The sequence below is a fragment of the Manis pentadactyla genome, chromosome 15 (assembly GCF_030020395.1).
Source record: "Manis pentadactyla isolate mManPen7 chromosome 15, mManPen7.hap1, whole genome shotgun sequence".
Lineage (NCBI taxonomy): Eukaryota > Metazoa > Chordata > Mammalia > Pholidota > Manidae > Manis > Manis pentadactyla.
The window spans coordinates 41339691-41364289 of NC_080033.1; the positions used below are offsets into that span (position 1 = coordinate 41339691).

At 48.6% G+C, this 24599-nt stretch overlaps 1 protein-coding gene across 1 annotated transcript; it reads left to right on the top strand.

Annotated features, from left to right (window-relative positions):
* The first annotated feature begins 1913 nt into the window (after positions 1 to 1913).
* LOC130681082 (carboxylesterase 5A-like) lies at positions 1914 to 24162 on the top strand. The gene is given in 17 exon segments (XM_057493251.1): positions 1914 to 1984; positions 3033 to 3190; positions 3193 to 3238; positions 5276 to 5350; positions 5352 to 5412; positions 6839 to 6972; positions 9971 to 10124; positions 11581 to 11689; positions 13517 to 13597; positions 13600 to 13619; positions 14931 to 15049; positions 15051 to 15069; positions 17761 to 17828; positions 20127 to 20275; positions 21298 to 21447; positions 23482 to 23554; positions 23634 to 24162. Coding segments are annotated over 17 exon segments (1710 nt in total). The 3' UTR covers positions 23857 to 24162.
* Positions 24163 to 24599: the final 437 nt, after the last annotated feature.

The following is a 24599-nucleotide window of genomic DNA, read 5'->3' on the forward strand; positions in this document are numbered from 1 at the left end:
AAAACATCTGCACAATTGTCATCATAAGATGGGAAGACTAAGGCCAAGAGGAAAAAAGGGATTTATTCAAGGAGACCCTTGATTCTGGAGAAGAAGCAAGATAGAACCCAGCTCTCTGTATGTACATGGTCTCAAGGCCACAGCAAGAGCATACGGCTCCTTAGGACTGCCGGACCAGGAAGGGCCCACTCGGTAGGGCAGGAAAACAAGTTGTATTCTTCTTGACAGCTTTTTCAAGAACAATGTACAGGTCTAGATTCCAAATTAGTATATATACTACTGTACTGCCTACTGTATGGCCTGGATACAAGCTAAATGCATTCATGCCTACAAAGCTAGAAATCTTTGAACCTATCAACAACAAACATGTCTATGAACATGCATTAGCATATTTGTATGCTTAATGCTAAATTTAAACCAGTAAACCCTGCAGGCAAGCTGGAAACATTTTAGAAATTCCCACCTCATCCCACATTCACCTCAAACGTGGGCAGTTTTAACATCTGGGCTTCAGATGTAAGCAGTCTCTTCTTCCTTACCCTGAGTCCCTCATTCCCAACCATCATGCATAGGCACTGCTGCCCACAGTTGTTCACTGGATTTCAGGGGTAGTGTGACAGATTTTCAAGGTTTACCTGAGCCATATGTGATTTTTGCTGAATTGAAATCAAGCCCTTGCATCAGGTTCCCTTGAAATTTTCTTTCCATAATTCCTGGCACTGTCAATGGCATATCAGAAATGGAATTGGAGTTGGGGAGAAAGATATTATTTACTGGACAACTTCAAATCTGCAAAGCTTTGTGGAGCACATACCTTGAACAAACTGCATCATGCAGCCCCTTGCTCTGAGCTTGAGGAAGACCTTCCCTGCTTATTGTGCAGATTTCTGTATCCAGCAGGCATGTAATGTCTGTTTGCGGCTTGCCTGCCTCCCTCCGGAGGTGGTTATTCTGGGAAACCTTGCATGCATTTGATTGATGATTCCCGGACCTACTACGGATGTTGTTAAAGCCCCGACCCCACATCTCCAGGGGTTGGGGCAGAAGGACATATTTTCAACAAGTGCCCCCAAATAATTCTGACTCCACCAGCCCAGCCCCAAGCATGCGGGAAGCCCCTTCCTGGGCCTTTTACCCTAAGCAAGGCATGGAGCCTGCGCCAGATGATGCGTGACCCACCAGCCCTGCACCGAGAACCTGGAGTGCTGCGGATAGGGTCCAACAGGACGGCTTGCAGTACCTTCACCTCCCCTGGGCTTGTCTCCATGTATTCATGCTGTGGGACCTGGGTCTAGATGAGAATTGCAGAGGCTTCACCCATGGCACAACTCAAGCCAGTAGAAATGCCACATTGGGTTCACATCATGATTTTTAAAACTTGAGGCCACAGTTTAAAAATTGAGAGATATTATAGACTTCTGGTTTGGTGCACTTACATTTTCATAAGTGAAATGTTCACCGGAGTTGAGAAGTCATTGACCCTTTAGACAGAGCGTGTGCTTGCTGTCCAGTTTTCGATGGTCCCCACCATTCCCTGTTGCTCTCACCTGGCCAGCTTCTTTCACTGCCTGTTTGCTGCCTTTCTGGCTCCTGCAGGCAAATGAATTGAGGTCTCTGGCTTACCTGACCCCACATGTCCTTTCTACTTCTACCATCCTGTGAGCCCAAAGCCTATCAAGCTGTCTTTCCTCAGCTTAAGAGTTAATCATCAGCTTCTTACCTATGTCAGAACAGGGAAGTCTTGCTTGGCCAATTGCTCTGAAAATCTTGGTTGGATGTTGTTCTCCGCCAACCCCATGTTCTGTGTCTGCCTACTCAACATTTGTCTATGAACAGGAAGCCCTTTTGATCCTAGAAGCTCTCTGAGGCCAGCTTGGTCGTGGATATCCAGGGAGCTCAGGCGGGCCAGACAGATGAGTGGGGAGTGGGGGCGCCTCATCCACACCCTGATCTGGGCTGTTTGGATCCTTGCAGCCGCAGCCAAGGGTAAGACATCCAGGGGAGAGGAGGGTTTTCAGAAGACAGGGTAGGAGGAGTTTCCTACCATGGATGATTTTCCACTGGTGGAAACAAACTGACTTCTCAGAGGCCTCTGAGGGTCCATGGACGGCTGTGTAGTAACCTCAGCACAGCTGAGCAACGTCCTGGTGTTACTGAAAGGCATGGGTAGAACACGGAAGCCCCCAGTGCTGCCCTTGGGCTGCTCGCACCCTATAGGCGCAGAGAGCCCTCTGTCCTGGGCACTGGGGAAGGGCGTGGGACAGAGCCCGTGCTTCTGTAAGGCTAGCTGCCCAGGCAGGGTGTCACTGTTGGAATGACATTGGAACACCTGGTCCTGTCAAATAAACAGCCAGGCAGCTAACTCCTCAAGGCTCCGTATTCTATATGGAAACCAAGAAGCGCACTGTCGGTCTCCCAAAATGCCACCTCATAGCCCTGGAGGTGGATGAACTGATTTCAGGTGGCATCTGCATGAGGGTTTTTAATTTTCATTGCTGAATATTTATTTTCATGTGCCTTCAACAGCATATACCTAACTCATCCAAAGCACAATCCCATAGATGTTATTGCTTTAGATTCCTTTAGGTAAGATTTTAAGTTTATTTAAATTTTAAGAGAAGTGGAAAAGCCAGTAGTCATACAGGGGGTGCACAGACACACCAGCCATTGTGCTGGTGGGTATGAAAATGGACAAAGTGTGGGAAACTGTGGGCCAGATCCCGGGCTTCCAGGGCCTGGCATACATCACTTCACACAGTCCAGGAGATCTTCCATGCAGCAGGCAGGAAATGTTGCTTGTTCCCAGAGTTTTGGGGCTTGGTGCTGTGCTCCTAGGAGGAACTCAGTCAGTGCCCCGATGCAGGTGAATTCTAGGCAGTCCTGAAGGAAGCAGTGGGCATGGGTTCACTGAGAAGGAATCAGCTGTCGCACAGCCTCTGGCTGAGAAAGAGCCCCCCACCGAGGGGAGCTTGTGTCCGGCTCACTCCTAGCCTTTTCCTTGCCAGCTCCCGATCCTCCCTGTGTGTTCCCTCGGGGCCAGCTGCTGGTGCACCAGTGAGGAACACCAGGCTGGGATGGGTCCAGGGGAAGCAAGCCACTGTGCTGGGAAGCTCCGTGCCTGTGAATGTGTTTCTTGGGGTCCCCTATGCTGCATCCTCGGTAGGACCCCTGCGATTTGTGAAACCTAAGCCACATTGCCCTGGAAGGACTTCCGAGATGCCACATCCTACCCTGAATTGTAAGAGCAGGTTTGGTCGCATGGGTGGCCTGCAACCTGGGAGTGGGGGCAGAGCATTGAGGGGGAGTAAGGGTCATGCAGCCCAGTAGGAAGGGGGAGGGCATCAGGGGGAGGAGGAAGGGTACAGAAGTGGACAAAGGCATCCGTAATCGCATGGCTCCCTAACTGGCTGATCATCAGAATGGCTGGAGGCTTTGTTCAGAACACGCAGATTCCCTGCATTCCCTTCTGAACTTCTGGAACTGAAATCTCCAGAGCTGGGCCCAGGAAACTGGATTGGCTGAAGGCTCTCTAGGAATTCTGGGGATCAGTTATTTGGGAACCACTGCAATGGGCTTACTAAGACTTTTGGTTAGCAGGGACTGGTCAAGTGTTTCTGTGTGATCTGTCACCAAGGCTTAGTCTCCATGGTCAGACTGGGTAAGGGCTTTAGAGCAAAGAACCACGCTAGAGGGATTTTAAATGTAGCAATGCACACTGTGCCCAGTGCAGGGCCTGGTCCACAGTGGGAAGTCCATAAATACCTGTGGAATGAATACGGAAGTGTGTCTCTGTCATACAGGGAAGCCGGGGAGTAAGGAGCTCTCAGTCACTGCAAAGCTGAGATGGGTGAATTCTGGAGGGCCCTGGAGCACTGAGTGGGAGATGACACCTGAAAATCCCCAAGAATCTTCTGCCACTAAGATTCTGTGAAACCCTCATGTTGGGCCACACGGGTTCCTGGCACTGGGGTCCCAGCAGAAGGAGTACCCTGCTGCCAGGATGCTCCGTAAGCTAGAGAAGATCCCATGTGGCCCAGGGACTGACACTAAGCTGAAACTCATCTGTTCATTCATTCATTCATTCATTCATTTCTTCAGCTAATATCCCTTGAGAACCAATTCAATAATTGGCTCGCCACTAGGCCCTGGGTTAGTCACAGCTGCCCTTAAGGAGCCTGGAGACTAGTAGTGGAAGTGGGGACATAAACAATAATGACAATTAAAATATAGAGTGACAAGGGCAAACAAAGGGGATCAGAGCAAGGTGCTGAGGAAGCACTGAGAACCACCTAGCTTAGCCTCGAGGGGAGGTCAGGGATGGTTTCATTTCACCCAAACAGTGAGGCCTTGATTTCTGATAAACAACATACAAAGAGCAAAAAGTCAAAACACTTGTCAGGGAGTAAATTTGCAGTGATGGCTTCCCACTGCCCAATCTGTACACTATTCTATTTAAAAAAAACAAAACAACTGACATAATTGAGCACTTAGTATAGTAGGAATATTCACATATATTTACAATCTCAGTTTCACTGTCTATCCGATTTGGTGCTAGGGGAGATAAGGCACCAAGGTGGCTAATACAGAGTCCTAGACTTTTAGCTGCTTACGCTTGAGTTGGGGAAGATAGTAACACGTGTGTATGAGCCTGGGAGAACTTCTAGGAAAGAACACAAAATATTTCTAAAGAAGAGCTATGACCTAACTAGGTAAACCTCAGAAGGCTTCTTGGAGGAGGTGGGACTTGGACTGAGTCTGAAATAAAGGGGAGGACATGAGCAAGCAGCCATAGTGAGAGAGCAGTCTGGGCAGGAAGAACACGTTGAGCAAAGGCCCAGACGCAGGAACCTTCCAGCGTGTCTACCTCATTTGGTTCCTGGTGGAAGCGTCCTTTGGTGCCTCTGGGGGCAGAAGAGGGAGCTGTCAGAGCAAAGCCCTTGCTATGCAAGTGGTGTCCTGCCTTCTACGGTTTGGAGAATTGTTGTGCCCACCTGAATCTTTATGTGTGTGTCAGGATTATGGTGATGGGTGTAAGCATGGGTGGGTGCTGGGGATTAACAGTACAATTGTTTGGCACAACGTGCTTTTCTACCTAGGACCCAGGTCAAAGAGAATTATAGTTTGTTTATGCCACCAGAGGGGGAGGATAGCTCTCGTATGCCTCTTCTGTTCAGGCACATGAGACCGCCAGGCCTCCCTGCTGTCCCAAGAACTGGCCCCTCCCAGGCAAATTTCATGACAGCAACTCTGGGGGTTTCTCCTCCTCTTTTCTAAGGTGCTTCCAGAACACAGAGTGGCTGGTCTCAGATCAACACATTCTCAGGGTGCATTTCCCCAAATTCAGAGTGTCAAGACTGCCTGTACCTCAACCTCTGTGCACCAGCCCACGCAGACGCTGGCTCCAAGCTGCCCGTAAGTGCACCTGCCGTGCTGGGAGCTCCAGCTTCTTGCCCTGAGCTCCAGGCACAGAGGCTGGGTGTCAGGAGTCAGAACGAGCCCTGTGGTGGGCAAAAGGGAAGTGGAATCCCTTGACACATCAGTAACTTTCCCGAAAAGTCATTTAATGCCAAATTCACTTTATCTTCTTCTCTGATTGCTTCTTTATTACGCTGACTTGACCTTTGCTTTTTATTTTGATTTTTTTTCCCTCTGTTGAGTATTTAATGATCTGTAAACATTTAGAAAAGACACTGCTTAAAAGGACTTCATTTTTTGTGTTTGGAAAATCCTTTTTAAGAGGATAATTGCATCCTCCAATTTTTCTGTTTGCCTTGAAGATAGTCAGGTAATAATGTTAAGTATTTCATTTAAGAACCTAAAATATGGGTGGAAAAGTGGGTAGACAAGGAACATCTACCATCTGATTTTTAACCACCCCCTCCCATCATCCTCTGTCCCCAGGCCCCCGCAATGAGATTTTCACTGAATTGCATCAAGACGGCAACATATATCGAGCCCTGGCTATGTGCCAGGCACAGTGCATTATCCCAGCTAACCACCACCACATCCAGTGGGTCAGGATTACTGGACCCATCCTAGAGCTGAGACAGATGAGGCACAGGGAGGGCATGACTGACTTGTTCCATTTTGTACACACAGTACGTGGCAGATCCTGGGGCCAAAGCCAATTCTTTGTCTGCTTCTCCTTTTTCCTTAGTGACTTTCTTCTCTTTTTCTGCCATAAGAGTTGTAGTTTCTAATATGACCCTAAAAAAGACAGCGGAGAGATTTATTATTAAGTGTATCATTTGTGATAATACAATTTAAATATTTTTGTTCCCCAGGCCCAATTTTTCTAATCAATATAGTAAAGTTTCCACATTTCTCTTCCTTTTTTTCTCTCCTCTCTGTCAGTAGGGAAAAGCCTTAAATTAAAATACCTTAACTGGCTTTTGCTTTCATACATGCCTTACAGTGATTTCCATCTTTCTGTGGGGCACAAGTTCAATGATACTTAGTTAACTTTCTGAGCACTTGAATTGTGACAACACTGTCCTATGAACTTTAGATGCAGTATCTTGTTTAAACCTCATGATAAAGTCATAAGTGAGATACTTTCATTTTTCACATATTATAGATGGGAAAAACAAGTCTCAGAGAGGTTAAGTAACCTGCCCAGGGTCACACAGCTTGTCAGTGGCACAGCTGGGAATCAAACCCAGGCACTCTGATCCCATGTGCTTACCCGTGGGCCTATCTTTAAAGGTAAACTCTCTGATACTATTTAGAAAGGAAAGTGAAACATTTGTATTTCCCTAAAGAAGGAAGTCCCAAAATGCATGGGGAGCAGATACGGGTGCCTGGTCTGCTGCCTGGACAGTTCCTCTCCCCTCCTTAGGTCATGCTGTGGCTCCCTGGGGGCGCCTTTGAGACTGGCTCAGCCTCCATCTTCAACGGATCCGCCCTGGCTGCCTGTGAAGACGTGCTGGTTGTGTCTATCCAGTACCGGCTCGGAATATTTGGCTTCTTCAAGTGAGTGAGTGACACCCCTCATCACCAAGGCACAGCTGTGCTACAGCCACAGGGGATTCAGTGCCCAGCAGCCTAAGGAGGAACGACCATGGGCAAAGGGGACCCGAATTAGGTAGGTAATTGTGGCAGCTAAAACAGTTAAGCCTCCAAGTCTTAGTGGCTTAAAACAGTACACATTTCTTTCCCATTCAAGTAAAGTGCAATTAAGAGTTGCGGACTGGCAGACATCTTCCCACATGGTCAGTCAGGGGCCCAGGCACCTTCCATCTGGAGGCCCTGCCCTCCTCTAGGGCCTCAGACCCTCTGCGTCTGGCCAGCAGATGGAAGAAAAGCATGAGGTCACTTGGCCACCCCCGACTGCAAGGAAAGAGGAGAAATGTAGCCCAGCTGTGTGTCCTGGAAGGTGAGGAAATGGGGTATGTGAGCAGGTAGGCCTCCGCCACAGGGCCCCATGTCAAATCCCCTCAAACGCTCACCCGAGAACGATCCCTCCCCTGCACTGGCTGCCCTCCCCCCAGTAACATCCAGCGTGCCTCGGGTGCTCACTGTGAGTCAGGCGGGGTGCTGTGTGCTTGCCATGTCTTATTTCAACCCACCCCCAAATAATCCTAGGAGAAACATACTAGTGTTATTGTCACTTTGCAGTAGAAATTTGGAGACACAGAGAGGTGAAGCAACCTCTCAGGCTCACAGAGCAGGGCTTGACCACTTCTACTGTCCTACTTTAAGCATGGCAGAACTCAAGCCCTGGGCTGGGTACCGTGTGCGCCAAGGGGAGTAGTGAGAGGTCACCGCCAGATACCGTGAGGAAGGCAGCAACGAATCCTACCCTCAAGAGGCCCTCAGAGTCGTGGGGGCAATGACGCAGGGATACAAATACCCGTGCAATGAGGTGGGGCATGATTATTGCTCTCAGAGTGCTGGGCCGTGGGGCTGCACAAAAGGAGTGGGCTGCAAGGAGTCAGGGAGGCTTCACAGAGAGGCAGCATTAGAACTGCACCTTTAAGACAGGCTGGGTTTGGGCAGAGGGGTTGGGAGAGCGTACTCGGCAGGGGGAGCTGCCTGAGCAGAGGCTGGGAAGCACGGGAGCCTGGAACAATACTGGCAAGCTCTGCTGTGGGATGCCCTGCATGAGCCCTGGGGCCACAGTGGAGGCAAGGAGGGCTGACCAGGGCCCTTACACTTCTAGTTGCCTGTTCATTGAAGTTCTACATAAGCTTCCTTTGACAGAAAGATTTCCACAAAACTGCTCATAATAGCTAGGCTCTAGTGGGCAGGTAGGTGAAGATACAGCAGGAGATGGATGTGGAGGATACAGCAGGGACAGGCCCGACTGGGAAAGGCCTTGAGTGCCAGGCCATGCACAGAGGCTGGCCTTTATCCAATAAAGACTGAGGACCCAGGCGTGCGCTGCTCAGAGCAGTAGAGCAGGGACGTCACCCCAGGGCAGAGAGGAGGCTGGGCTAGAGGTGCCCGGGCTGCAGATGTGGCATCTGGTTGGAAGGCTGCTGCAGTCTTGATGCAGGCCGTGCGGGTGAAGCAGAGTGGTGGCTGAATAACTAGAATGATCTCCAGCATGTACATAGCGCTTATCGCACACCTACACCATCAGTCTTCACAACAACCATGCCAAGCAGGCACCATTATTAGCCCCATTTTAGACATGAGAACATTGAGGGGGAAGCAGGTTACGTGACTTGCTCAAGATCACCCAGGTCATAAGTGGCCAGGTTATGAGTCAGGACAAATAGGGAGGAGTGGGGACCAGTGTGGGAGCTGCAGTGGGATGGAGGTAAACTTGGCAGGGCGTGGCTCCTGACTGGATGTGGGGGTCATGAGGGAGAGAAGGCAGAAGAGCCAGCCCAGGGGTCACTGACAGACAGGGGGAACCAAGGGCAGTGTGGGAGCTGGAGAAGGATGGGGAGCAGACTGTGATCCCAGGATTACTCAGGTACATGGTGCGAACCTCATGGATGTTTGCTCTAGGCATTTATCTGGTTCTATATTTTCCCTTGTTTCCCATTAATTGCCCACCCATCCTGGGAAATATGCTGTTCTTCAGGGTGGCAGCAAGGGCACGTGGTTGGGAGCGTGGACTCTGGGACCTGTTTGGGTTTGAATCCCAAATCTGCAACTTTCTAGCTCTTGGGCAAGGGATTTACCTCTCTGTGCCTCCGTTTCCTGCCTGTAAGGAGACCATGTACCCAGCAGTAGCCTTAGGCCGTGCTTCCAGATTTCACTGAAGGGACGTGGTGTGAGCTGTGGCTGTGGAGAAAGGCAGCCACTGCCCAAACCACTTCCCAGCAGAGAGGGGACGTGGGTGGTGGAACAGATTTCCCAGCCTCTTGATAGCCCGCCCTCAAGCCCCAGCTGCTGCCGCCCACCGACTGCACGCAGCCGGACGCCTGGGTGGTGCACTTCATTGAGGTCAGCCTTTTGGGAGGAGGGTGGAAAAGGGTGGAGAGAGGACCCACAGAGGCAAAGGAGGAAAACCAGCACTGCCTCCCTCACAGGGTGGGGGGACTGTAGGAGCACTGGCCGACAGCCCCAGGACCGTGTCACGCACAGTGCTACGGCTGCTGCTCTTATTCTGGTATCTAAGTACCAGGACTAGCAATGATTTATTTAATGAATGACTCATTATTCAAGTCATTCAGCAGAACCTCTGTGCCCAGGGAGGCCTTGGTGCAGACCAACTCTCAGGGGCAGGACTCTTCTGGAATCCATGAATTCAGGGGAGCTTATGAATTCCCTAAAATTGCACAATAAGGTTGTGCATTTTTCAGGGATGTGTAGTTTTCATCAGATTCTCAAAGAAACCTAAATCCCATCAAGAATCAAGCCCATTTTTTCCCAGCTGTTCCAGGCCTCCAACTCTTAGCCCCTCCCCAGTGGCAGGGGCCATGGCCTGACACTCACGCAGGGCCTCCGCAGCGACCTCCTCGGGCTGTGGCCGACCCGCAGCATTCTCACCCTGCCTCCTGCCCCCTGCCCCCAGCACAGGGGACCAGCATGCTCCGGGGAACTGGGCCTTCGTGGACCAGATGGCCGCTCTCACCTGGGCTCAGGAGAACATCGAGTTCTTCGGAGGGTTCCCCCACTCCGTGACCGTCTTTGGTGAGTCAGCGGGAGCCATAAGTGTTTCCAGCCTTGTAAGTTCTCCTCTCTGGGACTTGACTGAACCTGGGGGCGGGGGCAGGTTACAGAAATGAGGCCGATGAATTGCTCACACCTGATCTGTGCTTTCCTGTGGAACAAACGCTTCTATACACGCTGCCTCACTCAAGCTTCACATCATGAGCTACGGACTCAGTCTCATTTTATGGACGAGAGCTGTCAACAGGAGAGTTTAAATGAATTGCCCAAGTTTACAACCTGAGTGATAGTTTAAGGAAAAATCCCTTATATTTGTGGAGTTGAAGCCCTGGTATCTAAGTACCAGGACTGGCAATTATTTATTTAATAGAAAAACTCAGCTAAATTGTAAATAATGAAGGAGGCATAAAACATTTTAACTTCAAACATAAAACATACATTTCTTCAGCAATGGTTTGACATGGTGCCTTATCGTTTCAAAGTTGGTCTGCCACCTGGAGGTCCAAAGTGACCTCTGTGCCATAAGCCACCCGCAGAATTCACTACCCTCAAATTGCGGTGTCAGCTTCTTTGCAACAAGCACAATCCTAAAGCTGCCTGCACAGTAGTCTGGGAATGCAGTGTGCTCACAGAGTTTTCTGTTCCTCCCACATATTTTACTCTAATCTTGTTTACACCTAATTTGACGGCACTATTTTTTTTAGCTACTTGCCTTTATTGAGATTCTTTTCCCCCAAGCATAATTTTCTTTTTACATGCATACTTCATTGGTTCCCATGATATTTCATGGACTATGTAGTTACAATAGCAAGTGTACTGACCGAACAAGTTTGGAAGCAAGCACCTGACTCACGGCGAGGAATTGGTGGCAATAGAAATGTGCAGAGGTGAGAGCAGATGGCCTACTGGCTCCGAGAGGTCAGCATTTCCTGGGCGTCAGTTAACATGTCAATCACAGGAGTCAGTTACAGGCAGATGAGTTAAGAGAGCTTCTGCTGTGTAGCACTTGACAATATACAAGGTATTTTTTTATCTTCAAAACAACTTGAATCACATTAACTTAACTTTACATGTGTAACAGCCACCATCGCATGAGTGCTTCCTCTTTGTGCAAAGCCTTTTATGTCTATTACTTCTCCTACTCTTTAGAACGATTCCATAACAGGTGCTCAATTTTTCCTCTAGTCTTACAGGGGAGTCAATTGATGCTTAGAAGTAGTGAGCAACATGCCCTAGGTTACCTAGCTAGGGAGTGAAGGAGCCAGCACTCCCATGCCAGAATGTTTGGCTTCAGAGTTCACGAGGAACCTGGAGCTCAGAGGAGTTAATTAATTTGGCCAAACCTCCATGGCTAGTCCTTGAATCCCCAAACCTGGGCATTTTTCCTCTAAGCATAGAGCTCTTAAGGAGGCTCCCTGGAAGATTTCTTTGAAGAAGGGATGGGTGGTGTGTGTGGTGGGGCGGGGAGCCTGCTGCACAGCTTTCCCTGGGTCTCCCGCTTTCTCTTTCCAGGTTCTGTCTCCCATGGCCAATGGCTTATTCCACAGAGCCACCATGGAGAGTGGGGTGGCCAACACCCCATACCTGAAGGCCCCTGAGGACGAGAGGAATGAGGATGTATGTGCATTGTTAACGGCTCTCCAGCTTCCTCTGCTTGGTCAGGAGAGAATGTGGTTGGGGTCAAAAGACCATGGGCACGGTTGTCCTCACCGCCAATGGCCAAAGAACTGGCGCTCACCCACGGCGAGCCTTTAGCTCCATGGGAAGTCTGACTGAACACGAAATGGTTTGTGGTGCACAAGGCAGTGCTGCTGTGCACACGTGTGTGTATGTGCACATGTGAGGATGTATGTGACATGCTCATCTTACTCATTATTCTTGGTTTATGATATATAACTCAGCCCGCTGTATTATATACAGTTCTCCTCCTGTACCTCCTCTGCTCCACCTAGAACATTATATTAAGAAAGATTCTGAGGTCTTTTCTAGTTTAGTGGGGAACACCTGACTACTATTACCTGAAGTGAGATTGTGAGGGGATGTGAGGCATATGCCCCAGGGGTTTGCTACTTGTCTTCTTGTCTTACTGCTCTACCGGACAGTGAGGACCTGGAAACCAACCTCTCTCTCTCCTTCACATCCCAGCATAATGCCTGGGGTGTATCAGGCAGCCAAAAATGTTTGCTGAATTGGTGAGTTAACAAATGAGTTGATTTGCTCAAAGAGTATTAATTCAACACTGGACTGTGGAACCATCTCCTGGGTATTGTTCATTTTAGTGGTACATTTTCTTAAATGTCTTATAGAGAATAACAACATACACCGAAAGCAGAAACAGAGTTAGAATATTGTAAACACACCCTCAGTACGCGGGACTACTGATTTGGGAAAAGCGCTATGTGAAGCTGCTCTCAGGTTGTGCATATGTTCATTTATTCACCACACACATGTTGAGTGCTCATTGTTTTACCAGCTCGCTGTTAGAACTTGGAGGTTTTTAAGTGGAAAAGGCATATACTAACTTTAGAAGGCTATAATCTTTTATGACAGGGATTTTTAACCTAGAATCCATGGACAGTTGGGCAGGTAGCCCTTAAACTCCTACAATTATCTGCAAGTTCTACATGTTTGTACATTTTCCCAGGGAGAAGGTCCGTATCTTTCACTGGATGCTCACAGCATGTGTGACTCCCGATGGTTAAGGACTGCTACTTTCAGGGTGCAAGTTCTATGCATGTGGAACAATGACAAGACAAGATGGTGCTTAGCAAAGTGCTGAGTAGAGAAGGTGGGGATGCTGGGGTGACATTCTGTAATATGAGAAGGTCAGGAGATTAGAGGAGGAAGAGGTTCCCAGGAGCTGCAATGATCCGAAAGGACATCCTGCAAGAGGTGGGTCCTGGGCCTTGAAGAATGGGTGGAATTGGTGTAGAGACAGAAAAAAAGATGTTTAGGGCATTTCAGGCTAGGGGTAGCGGTGAGGCTTGAGCAGAGTTGACAGAGACTGACTTGGAGTCATGCCTCAACTGACAGTTACGGAGCTTGCTCCTTACTCCTGGGGCTCCTGTCTCCATTTAGCATCAGAGCTGGGCTTCTGGGCTCTGTGGGGCCTGGTGCCAATGGGGCCAACATCACAGGACTGGTCTCACTCTGACCAGGACTCTTGACTCCATTCCATGGCTACAGACTAACAAACCACTTCCCCAGCTCCGGCGGTTGCAGAAGATGACAAGGAGCATCAGGCAAAAGAGTAAGGATGACACAGCATCAACTCATCAACTTGTCCTCACTGTGTACATTTCATTACTGGCACCAGGGGGCGGGGAGGGGCAGAGGCTGCACCTCATATATAAAGGACCAGTTTGTGGCTGGACTGAAGGCTCTTCAATTCTCATTTTCCTGGAGGCTTTCAGTACCTTGCTCTGACCTGGTCCCTCTCTGGAAATAGTTGCAGGATTTGCAAATATCTGTGGTTGCAGTGCATCGGACTCTGTGGCCCTGCTGCAGTGCCTGAGGACAAAATCCTCCAAGGATTGCTGAGCATCAACCAGGTGAAGAGGGATGGGAGAGTTTGGGGCAAGGTTGTGCTTTGAATGGAGTGGTAGACAAATCCTACCACTCTCTTCTTTATCTTGATTTGGGACTTGGAAAGATAGGGGTTGGGGATTCATAGTTATTGCTGTAAAATAACAAAGTGGAATATAGAACCCTTATTGGTAATTTAAGGAACTGGATGGGCTGCGAGTTCTGCTTAGCCTGGAGAATATCCAGAAAAATAACAAAAGTCATCTTTAAGTCATCGAAGGCATCTCTCTAGGAGGAGGGGCTACCCTTGTTCCATGTGCCCCCAGAAGCAAAAGTCAAGATCCAGAGCTGGAAGTTCTGTTAGGAAGCCAGTTTGGCTTGGTACAACCAAGAACTTTTTAAAAACTCAGTTATCTGAGCAAGGACTGGCTGGCTTTTAGAAAGCAAGGAGATACCCACCATTGGAGATCTTCAAGCAGAGGCTAGATGACCCCTGACAAACTTCAATCACTGGATTATTCATTGGGTTGAATAAGCTTTTATGTCCCTTCCAAACTTGAGAGCTTCTGATAGTCCTTGAAGAGTGAGGTCCTTACCTGTCAAATTCCAACAGTTGTGAAGTAGTTTCTTGGCAGGCATTGAGGATCTGTTCTGAGCTGTGCTGAAGTCCTGGAAATGGGTAAGTCCTTGACCCCATGTAGTGTGAAAGCTCTTTTGTGTACTCCCTTCTACCGCCACTCCCAAACAGACCTGAAATAAAATCACAGGTAGAGCCGGGTGATGCTTCCTGCCACCCGAGAAATATCCCGTCAGATCCAAGGCACAGGGCCGAGGAAGACGCTCACGCCGTCCCCTCCACTCACTGCTCCGTCCATTGCATTTGGCCAGTGGTTCTCAGATTTGAACATGTCTCAGAGTCACCTGGAGGGCTTGTTAAAATGAGTTGGCTGGGCTGTACCCCCAGAGTTTCACATTCAGTAGGCCTGGGGTGGGGCCTGAGAATTCACATTTCTAACGAGTTCCCAGATGATGCTGATGCTACTGGTCCAAGAGTCACACTTTGAGAACCACTCTGCTAGGCTAATGTTTGTCTTAGGTAGATACTTTCATTATCCCCATTTAGTAGGTGAGAAGTTGAGTCCCTTTGCCCAAGTTAGTGGCAGGGCTGGCCAGGGAGCACTGATGTGTTCAGATGCCCCAAGAGTGGCTTATATTTCCCTTCCTAATGCATTTGATCATGGCTGGAGTGGGTTGGCTCAGCTTGTGTAGGGGCTCATGGATAGCAGATTTTGTCAACAGAAACAGTCACCATTTTTTCCTTTTCTTCCTTATTTCAGAAAACCAAGTCTTTCACTCCAGTGTTTGATGGTTTTTTCTTTCCTGATGAGCCTGTAGACATACTGAGTCAAAAAGCATTTAAGCCAATTCCTTCTATCATCGGAGTCAGTAACTACGAGTGGCTTCCTGCTGCCCCTGGTAAGAATTCGGCTTTCCTGTTGCTCCCTCACCAGGGAGGCAGCTGTTCGTGTGCACAGCTGGGCATTTCCATAGATGACATTTTGAGGGAACCTATCAACCAAATCTTTCGTCTCTCTGAAGGAGGGCAGCTGAGGACTGGGGGCAGCCATCGCAAGTTCTGCCCTGCTCCTCATATAGGTTTACAGAGGAAGAAGCTATTCCATTAAAAAAAAAAAAACAGAGAGGATGGGATCTATTTGAGCTCTGTTTAAAACAAAGTACTACAAATAATTGTTTCAGATAAGCACAGAGGCTGCTTCAAAGATGAAATTGATGTGGGTTTGGAAAACTTCAGGGTTTTACATTTTCATGACCAGCCTCAGTTCTGGCATTCTGACTTCCAAGAATGTTCTCTAAACTTGTGCAGGTTGCAAAATTATTGATTCATTGCATTCATCCAAGTATGAACTGAGTGTTTACTATCAGCTCCACACTCAGAAATACCAAGCATTCAACAGTGAACAAGTCACAGGGGTCCAGCTTTCGGCAAGCTTACATCCTAGGAAGGAGAAGCAGATGAAATGCAAGGTTGCAGAGATGCATCCCTGGTGCTAAGTGCTCTGAAGGCCATAAACTGGGTGGAGAAGGCTTCTCTAGGGAGGAGAAAGGGTGGTGGGGAAAGGCTACTCTGAGGAGGGACCACCTGCACTGGGGCCTGAGCGCTGAGAAGGAGCCATGGTTTCCTGACCCTTCCACTTAAGACCCTCTGGATTCAAAATAAATTTGTGTCTGTCCTCAGGAGAGACGGGTGGGCTCACACTCATAATACCGCCACAGCTCACCTAGAGAGGCCAGCCTCCTCCTCCACACTGGGGGAAAGGAGGTGGTAAAATACAAAGGTTTTTCAAGCTGCAAGGCTTGTTGGTGGCTGCCTAGAGCCAGAGCCCTGAGTTCCCTGTTCTGGGAAAGGCCTGTCCTGCCATTAGTTTGACTTCCAGAGCTGTGTTTTGGGGCGTATGGGGATGGGAATTGTTCCTCCTTGTGTTGTAAATGAGGCCTTAAGTGAGGCCTTTCAGTGCCATCTGTGTCTGAGCTAGAAAGAAGCAGGGGGTCCTGATGACAGCCACCACCGCAACCACTGGGATGGTCCCGAGTGCCTCCATGGGCCAAGTATACACCATCTGTGCCACAACCTGCCCCCCGCATTGTCATCCCTATTGTGCAGCTAAAGAAGCTGGGGCTCAGAGAGGTTAAAATGTGACTTTCCCATGTCTCCCAGCTTGTGAAGAAAGACAGTGGTGTATAATTTTTTGTGCCTTTAGGCTCTGCCTTTAAGTGCGGACTTATCTGTTTGCTTGCTGTGTGACCTTAAGTAAGCTGCCTGACCTCTCTGAACCTCTGTTCGCTCATCTGTGAAATAGAGCAAACCTCACAGATGTACCTCAAATAGCCTGGCAGATAGTAAGTGCTCAGTAAATGTTAGATGCTGGAATTATTCAAGTGGCTGAGTGGGAATCAGTGCCTGGTCCGTGCAGCCGAGAGCCTGCGTCACTGCTGATGTTCCACGTGGCCTTACTGTTACATCCATTGCTGACCCCTGGAGACCACAGGACAGCCCCCCAAAACAAATCCCCACCCCTGAATAGACAGAGAGCTTCTCAGTAGAGAAAATATACTTGTAGGTAATTCCAATGACTCTGGACATTCCCTCAGATTCCAGAACAGGTGTTTTAAAATATTTACCCTAGTAATTAATTAACCTTAAGATTTTCAGCAGGAAGTGTCCAAGGGAAATTCATTTGACAAGTGGAGAGTATTTCTACCCTCTCATGTCTTTAAGCTGTAATATTGGCCAGGGAAGGGTCATGTAACAAATAAATGCCCATAGTTCTTCCTCTGTGCCAAGCAGAGCCGGTGTCCTTAGCCACCAGGACTGCTAACCACTGGTTTCTCAGAGGCCCTGATTGCAAAGGTCTTTAGAAAGAGAACAATAAACCCCTTATTTTAAGTTTTCTGGTCTCTCTTTGAACTTGGTGTTAAAGACAGGTTGTAGCCTGCTAGTTGGCTGGGGCTGCCCTAACAAAACACCACAGACAGGAGGGCTTAAACAACAGATGTTTTTTCACCACTCAGGGGGACAGAAGTCCAAGATCCAGCTGTCAGCAGGTGTGGTTTCTTCGGAGGCCTCCCTCTTTGGCTTAGAGGCAGCCACCTTCTCCCTGTGTCCTCACACCGTTTTTCCTCTCACATCCCTGGTATCTCTTTGCATTGCTGAAATTTCCTCTTCTCATAAGGACACCAGTTAGACTGGATTAGGGCCCAACCTAATGGCCTCCTTTTAACTTAATCACTCCTTTAAAAACACTGTCTCCACATGAAGCCCCATTCTGAGGCACTGGGGGTGAGCACTTCACCATAGGGATTTGGGGGGCACAGTTCAGCTAATCGCATGGCCTTTCCACAGGGCAGCTACCCGGGCCCTGTGAGGCCACAGGTATGACAGACAACAGCTGCCTTTCGTCAAATATGAAAAGAAACTTCATCGCTGGACCAACCCACTCAGGGGGTTCCTACACATGTCCCACAGGACTGAAAGGGGGTCTGCTCTTCCCAGCCTCCCCTTATAAGGCAGGTGCCTAGGCCCTCCGAGGGACCAGTTTCCCCTCTAATGACCTGATGTGCTCACATGGGATACTCTTCTCTCCACAGAAAGAGTTTCCTGAGATCCTCGGGGGTTCCAACAAGTCCCTCGCCCTGTGCTTGATACACACAGTCCTGGTAAGTGTGACTCCAGAGGTCCATTCATTTAACATTCCTCCCTGGGTCACACTCGGGGGTAGGGACTTGCAGTGTGGACAGTCCTCATTCAGTCACTCAGTAGGTCTTCACTATGTAGAGATCTGCGATCCTTATCCCCAAGCTCACAATCCAAAGAGCTCTGAAAACCCAAAGACTTTCCGTGACGCACAGGGCAGCCAAACCTGCCCCAGCTGACACGTAGCCGGTGGTCCTTCCGTACCCACATGTTCATTCAGTTGATTACCCCCCATTCACGTTTCTCTGAGCACATATTAATGTGGGGCTGAGGCAGTCACACCCTGGGCGTATTATGTAATAGGCAGCATATGTACTGAATTATCAACAGTCTGAAAAGTACTAAATTGTGAAACACGCCCAGGACTGCAGCCCTGTATTGACAGCATGCCCGCCAGGCACTGTACCAGGTTCTAGCAATACCGAGGACTATTACTCAATCCTTTGCTCATTCACTGCCTGCATGAATGTATCAGAATCAGGTCTCACTCTAGACACTTGGGGGTAGAGATGGATTCCTTTCCTTCTGTCCTTTCTTCTCACCATAAGCATTTATTCAGTGTGTACTCTGCCAGGTTCTCAGTATTCACTAGACAAATGTTTACTGAGCCCACGTGCCCCAGCACTACCCTAGACGCTGGGAAGCAGTGATCAGCAAGCACTGCCTCTGTGCTGGAGGTCTGCAGACAGGGGCACAGAGTGAAGACACATTCAGCACAGTGGCTGTTACACGCTGTGAAAGGAACATAAAGTTCACCGCAGGAGCTGGGAATGGAAGACTGATTCGATTTCCACTTTAGAAAGGGCTCCCTGACTGCAGAGTGGGCCAGAGCGGGGCAGGGGATCCCTTAGGCCCCAAAGCTTGCAGGGGCTCTTTGATGAATCTTGGCTGTCTGTCTGGTGCTGAGAATTGGGACTAAGGTATGAGAGAAGGTATTAGGGAAGGGGAACACTTGAGCAGGAGAGCACTTCAAAAGGAGAGGATGCCTTAGGCCAGGACCCAGGGGTGCGAAGCAGGCTGTGTGGGGAGGTGCCAGAGGGCCAGGAGGGGGCGCGGCTCCTCCTGTGCAGCAGAACAAGAGGGACTTCTCAGATGAGAGCAGTTCTCTGCTGCAGAGAGCACAGCCTTGCTCCAAGCCTCAGGGCTCTGCACTGTGACTGTCCTGTTGGGGCTCATCAGAGGCCCCACAGAGCATCCGTGTCCACTTCGGATACCTCAGGCATGGAGGGGTGTGCTGGCCATGTGCTCCAAGTGGGGGTACTCGCGCAGGAGCCTGGACTTGCTCTGGGCCTGATTAGAAAAACACTCAGCCTTCAGAGGACCAGTGAACGAGTCCAGGTAGCACAACCTAATTCCAAAGGAACCTACGAAGGGCCGTGCCTGTATTAGTGTCCAGGTTTGAGGTGCAGTGAGTTGTCCCAGAGTTCCAGGCCCCAGGTCCCCAAGAATATCATCAATTTGGCAGAACCTGAATCTTCGTGAAGTTCACCTCCCCCCCCACCCGCCCGCACCTCCAGCATTTGTGCTCAGGCAAGCCGAGGCATTGAAGAGTGGGAGGCAGCCTGGTGCCTGGTCCCAGAAGGCATGGGATGCCCTGGGAAGGGATTTGGCATGGGTGTCAGGGGACCGACAGAACCGAAGACCTGCTCTGTGCCAGGCAACATGCTTTTCTCTTCGCCTCTTGTGTAAGCCTCTGAACAACCAGTTTTTCACTAGATGGGGGAACAGCAAGAGACTAGCCAGCTTAGATCAAACAGCAAAGGATGGGAAGCAGTGCTGGTCCCAGGAGCAGGGCTGGCCTTACGGGTGTGCGACCTGTGTGGTCACAAAGGACCACACCTAGAAGGGTCTGACACTTGGTTGAATGTAATGTTGTCACCATCTTGAAAATTGTTTAATTTTGGAACAAGGTGCCCCACATTTTTCACTGGGCCCCACAAATGATTTAGCCGTTTCTTCCCAGGGGTGTTTCTGAAACATTTCAGAGAGGTGTGCACACTATGATTGGGAGCATGGGATTGGGGTGGAATTTGACTTGTGAAAGTGTCATGGTTCTACCACTTTGGACAAACCACTAACCTTCCTAAGCCTCGGTTTCCTCATCTGTGAAATGGGGCAAATTGTGGTACTTGCAGCATAGTTACCATGTGGATTCAATACGAATGCATGGGAAGTACTCAGATTCATGCCCATCCAGCAAATGCTTAATGTCTTGGCTGTTGCTGTTGACCTGGATCTCCTGTGACCATGACTTTTTACATCACATCCCTGCCCAGTATTTAGACCTTGTGGAAAATGAATATTTCTACAACAAGCACTCCTTGGTTGAAATACGCAATAGCTTTCTGGACCTGCTTGGAGATGTGTTCTTTGTGGGCCCTGGGCTGCTCACTGCTCGATATCACAGAGGTGAGTCTCTGAGCACCCGCAGTGGGGCCCAGCAAGGCCAGTGGCTGCAGTGATCTGTCCGCCTGCCCCACCCGCGTGTTCCTCCCTGACAGGGAGTTCCCTAGGGGGTCTGGGATGGAACCCTGCATGCTGACCATCGTGGTGCCCCTGCCTGTCAGAGTTCAAGAATGTTGATCAGTTCTTCGTGTTCCTGTTTCTTCCCTTTCTTTAGGTCTGTGCAGTAAATTACCACTTCTGCATAATTTTCTGGGGCCAGTCTCCCCGATTCCTTTCTCTTTGAAAGTATCTTCCCAAACATCTTAGCTGTAAGGAGTAGTGGAGTGATCAGAGAGAGAATATTGTTTGTGGGGACAGAAACCCTATCTTCTTTTCTTCTTTCTCCTCCAATAACTAGAGAAGCTGAGACCAAGAAGAAGTATGATTGTGTGTGTGTGTGCGCGTGCACGCGTGTGTGCACACATGCATGTACATATACATATGTATGTGTGTGCACATGTGTATTTGTGTGTGTGTTACAATGGGACACTTTGTAAGCATGTTTGCTATTGATGGCAATGATCCAGTAGAGAAAATCTGATAATGCAGACAAAAGGGAAATGACAGAGCAAAGACCTCTTGCAGAAGGGAAGAGAAGCCGGGCAGGATGCATGGAGCATCTTGGAAGCAGAGAATAACTTTGTTCTGTTTGTCTCTGGACAGTTGAACCAGACTCAGTGAGAGCAAGTCACAAGGAGATAGATCTTGGCTCTGTATTTAGGGCTCTTCTGAGAAGTACAGCTATTGTCCTCGCCAGCTGCCCTGGGAGGAGTGAGCCCTTTGTCACCATGGTGTGAGGCCCCTGTAGCAGCAAAGAGTAGCCTCAGATGCAAAGGGGGGAGTAGCTTTACTCAGGTTCCCCTTTGTCTCTGAGCTGTCCACCCGTGGATCCGTGAATCCAGGACTAGATGGGCAGGGACACAGGGCCGACCCCTGCTCCACTCCGCATGCCTGCCTGCCAAACACCCTTTCCTACCTTTCGGCACATGCTGGCGCTCCGGTCTACTTCTGTGAGTTTCGGCACCAGCCCCAGTGCTTGAAGGACACGAAGCCATCTTTCACCGAAGCCGATCACTCTGATGATATCTGCTTCATCTTCGGTGGCGCCTTCCTGAAGGGCGATATTGTCATGTTTGGTAAGACACTGGCCTCAGGAGCTCCTGCTTTTGCAGAAACAGCAGGTTGGGATGATCTGGAGAGACCACATGACTCCCCACTGAGCACACAAAGTCCCTCACCTGCCCCACACTTTGCAAGAGCCTGGAAGGACTGGTGGGTTGGATTTAATCTATGGTTCACAGACACAACCTTTCCCTGGAAAATACCCGACCCTTGTTTTAGAAACCAAGGTGAAGAAGAGCTGCCAACCGTTGATTGATAAGTGTTTTCTCTCGTGCTAAAACCCGTAGGGGGCACTCAGGCAATCTAACATTTTTGGAAATTAGAACCACTTTCTCCCATCTCTCTGACCACCGGTCTCCCCTTCCTGCCCTTTCCCAAACTCCTATGAGGCTGCCACCCAGGGCTTTAAAAGGCAAGAACTACATTTTTCATAATTCTGGCCCAAAAGTGGTCTGGATCCAGCTAGAATAAATGCTTATGCACTGGTACTGGTGAAGTTAGCTCATTTATTCCTGATCGATGACCTGTTCAGTGCCTAAAATGAGGATGCATGTGAGGTTATCAATAGAAAAATTACAGGAATTACACACAGGAGTTATTACTAAAATGTTTAGTTTAAAAAATTGCACAATACAAACTTTCAACCCGTTTATGCTGGCCTCTTGATGGTGAGGACAGAGCCTCTTATATACAACATGTTTGCAATGTGGTGGGTTCATGATTTCATGTATTCATTCTGATCTCATAATACAGATAATATCAGAACTACCTCCTAGGTTGTCGTAAGGGTGAATGAACCGATTCTCATAGAGCAGACAGTGAATACTTAATAAATGTCACTATTATTATTATTCAGCACCCATATTATGTGATAGGCACATGGACTCTACAAACTGAAAAAAAATAAACAATATATGTGCAAAGGGTTCAATTCCTTGATATTTAAAGAGCATCTAAAATCAATGAGAAAAGAGCAACTCAGTCAAAAACTGGGCAACAGATATAAATAGACAGATATGGGAAAGGAAACATGAATGGATTTTAAGCATGATAATCCATTCAACCTCACTCCTAACAAGAGGACTGCCAACTAATCTTGACCAAAGAATCAGTCCCCATCAATCAAGGTTGGGAAGAACATTACATTTTACATAATGTATTTGAACAGGTGTGGGAAAACAGACAACCTCTTATAATAATGAAAAACTCTATCAAAATTTAAAATGCATACAGTCTTTAGCCTAGCAATTCAACTCCTAGGATTTTTTGTGTGCAATTATACTTCCACATGTGCAGCAACATACATGCATACTAAACCATAGCTTCCATCAGCAAAAGATTGGAAAAACTGCCAAGGTCCATCAATAGAATGCTGAATACATGAATTATATATTTGTATATAATTGCATGTAAGTACATCTTTATATATTATGTATTTATAGAACAATAAATGGAAGTTTTATAGGTGACAGTGTGGAACTATCTTCTAGATTAGTTTGAGTAAAAAGAGAAAGATGCAGACAAAATGTCCCTGTTACAGCAAGTGTGTAAAAGGAGGTCCGCTTAAATTCTTGTACGTGCCTAGCCAGGCTTTGGAGGGCGCTGAAGAAGCTGGTAACGGCGGTTGCCTCTGGGGCTGGTAACTGGGTGTCTGGAGGGAAATTCATTTTCATTAGGTGTCTCTTTCTGCATTTGGGATGTGGTACTTTGACCAAGGGTTACTTTTTCAAAGAAAGAAATTCAGTCATTATTTAATTGTTTGAGGGAGAGAGAGAGGTGGTCTCTGTTGCCAAGGAAATTGCAGCCGCCTGGGAAGAGCTGGAAGAGCACTGGGTGGACAGGGAAGATGTGTGTTCAGCCTCCTCCACCAGTCAGAAGCCATGAATCCTCAGGCAAGTCAGGGTTTCTCTGAGCCTGGGTATCTGCAATGCAGAATGAGCACATGACTTGGTAGGCTGGTAAGGCTCCAACGGGAGGAGAGATGAAAGTGACTCCTCAAATGTGAGGCACACTTGGCGTCTGGCCGATGGTGTGATTGTCTTCTTCAGAAGCAGCCACAGAGGAGGAGAAGCTGCTGGGCAGGAAGATGATGAGATACTGGGCCAACTTCGCTGGGACGGGGTGAGTGCACCTCCCGGCCTCCCCCACAGCTGGCATTTGAGGATGAAAACCACACCTCTGGCTCTGCTCTCAGCTCCAGGAATCCTAATGGGGAAGGCGTGCCTCTATGGCCGATCTGCAGTCAGACGGAGCAGCACCTGCCGCTGGTAAACGTGACCACGGGACACAAGCTAAAAGGGTCAGAGGTGGAGTTTCGGACGGAGTCCCCCCTGATAACGTCCACTTCCAGACCACTTCTCAGGCCTCTTCCCTCTTTACTCTTCCTTTCTCTGCTCCTACCTGTCTTCTCTTTCACTGCTTGAGAAGCTGTCTCTGTGTGGTCTGGTTTTCCCCGTCCTTCTGCGGTTTCTCCAACAATCATTAGCTTCATTCTGTGCTAAGCTACTTTGTGGAATCAGCTGCTTTTGCTGGTGTTTTGTGGACTTGGGATGATCCTTAGTGAATTCATTTAACATCAAAAATTACCATTTGCTTTGGAAGGCTACCAGATTTCTCCAGTAAGTCTGCAGGAGGCCTGGCCTATTCATTGGCATAATAATCATCTTGTTACCCAGATGAAATAAAATCGGAATATAAAAAATGTACAGGGAACAGAATTTAATTCTGTGCTGAAAACTCTACTCCTCCTGTATCCAAGATGAAGTGGACCTACAGTCAGAGAAGGTGTCGGTGTGAGTTACCTGAAACATGAGCTCTCCAACTCCAATCCAGGTGCTGGTTTCAGCCACAGTCAAGCATGGGTGTCCTGAAAGTCATTGGCTTGAACTCAGTCTCTTCTCTGGCTCAGGATATATATAGGTTGAGGGCATGCCTGTAGAGCCTCCTTATCAGCATTGAAAACCAGACATCCTACAAGGTCAGGAACGTGGAAGTCAAACACCAGGCAGCAAGGTCAGGTCAGGGATACCAAGGAGAAAATATGTTTTCTTGCTGGGGTCTAGATTAATCCACCATTCAATAAATCTGTTTTGGGTGCCTTCTAGGTACCAGGAATATCCCCACTGGGGGTACGTTGGTGAACAAAGATATGCTCTCCACCAATGGA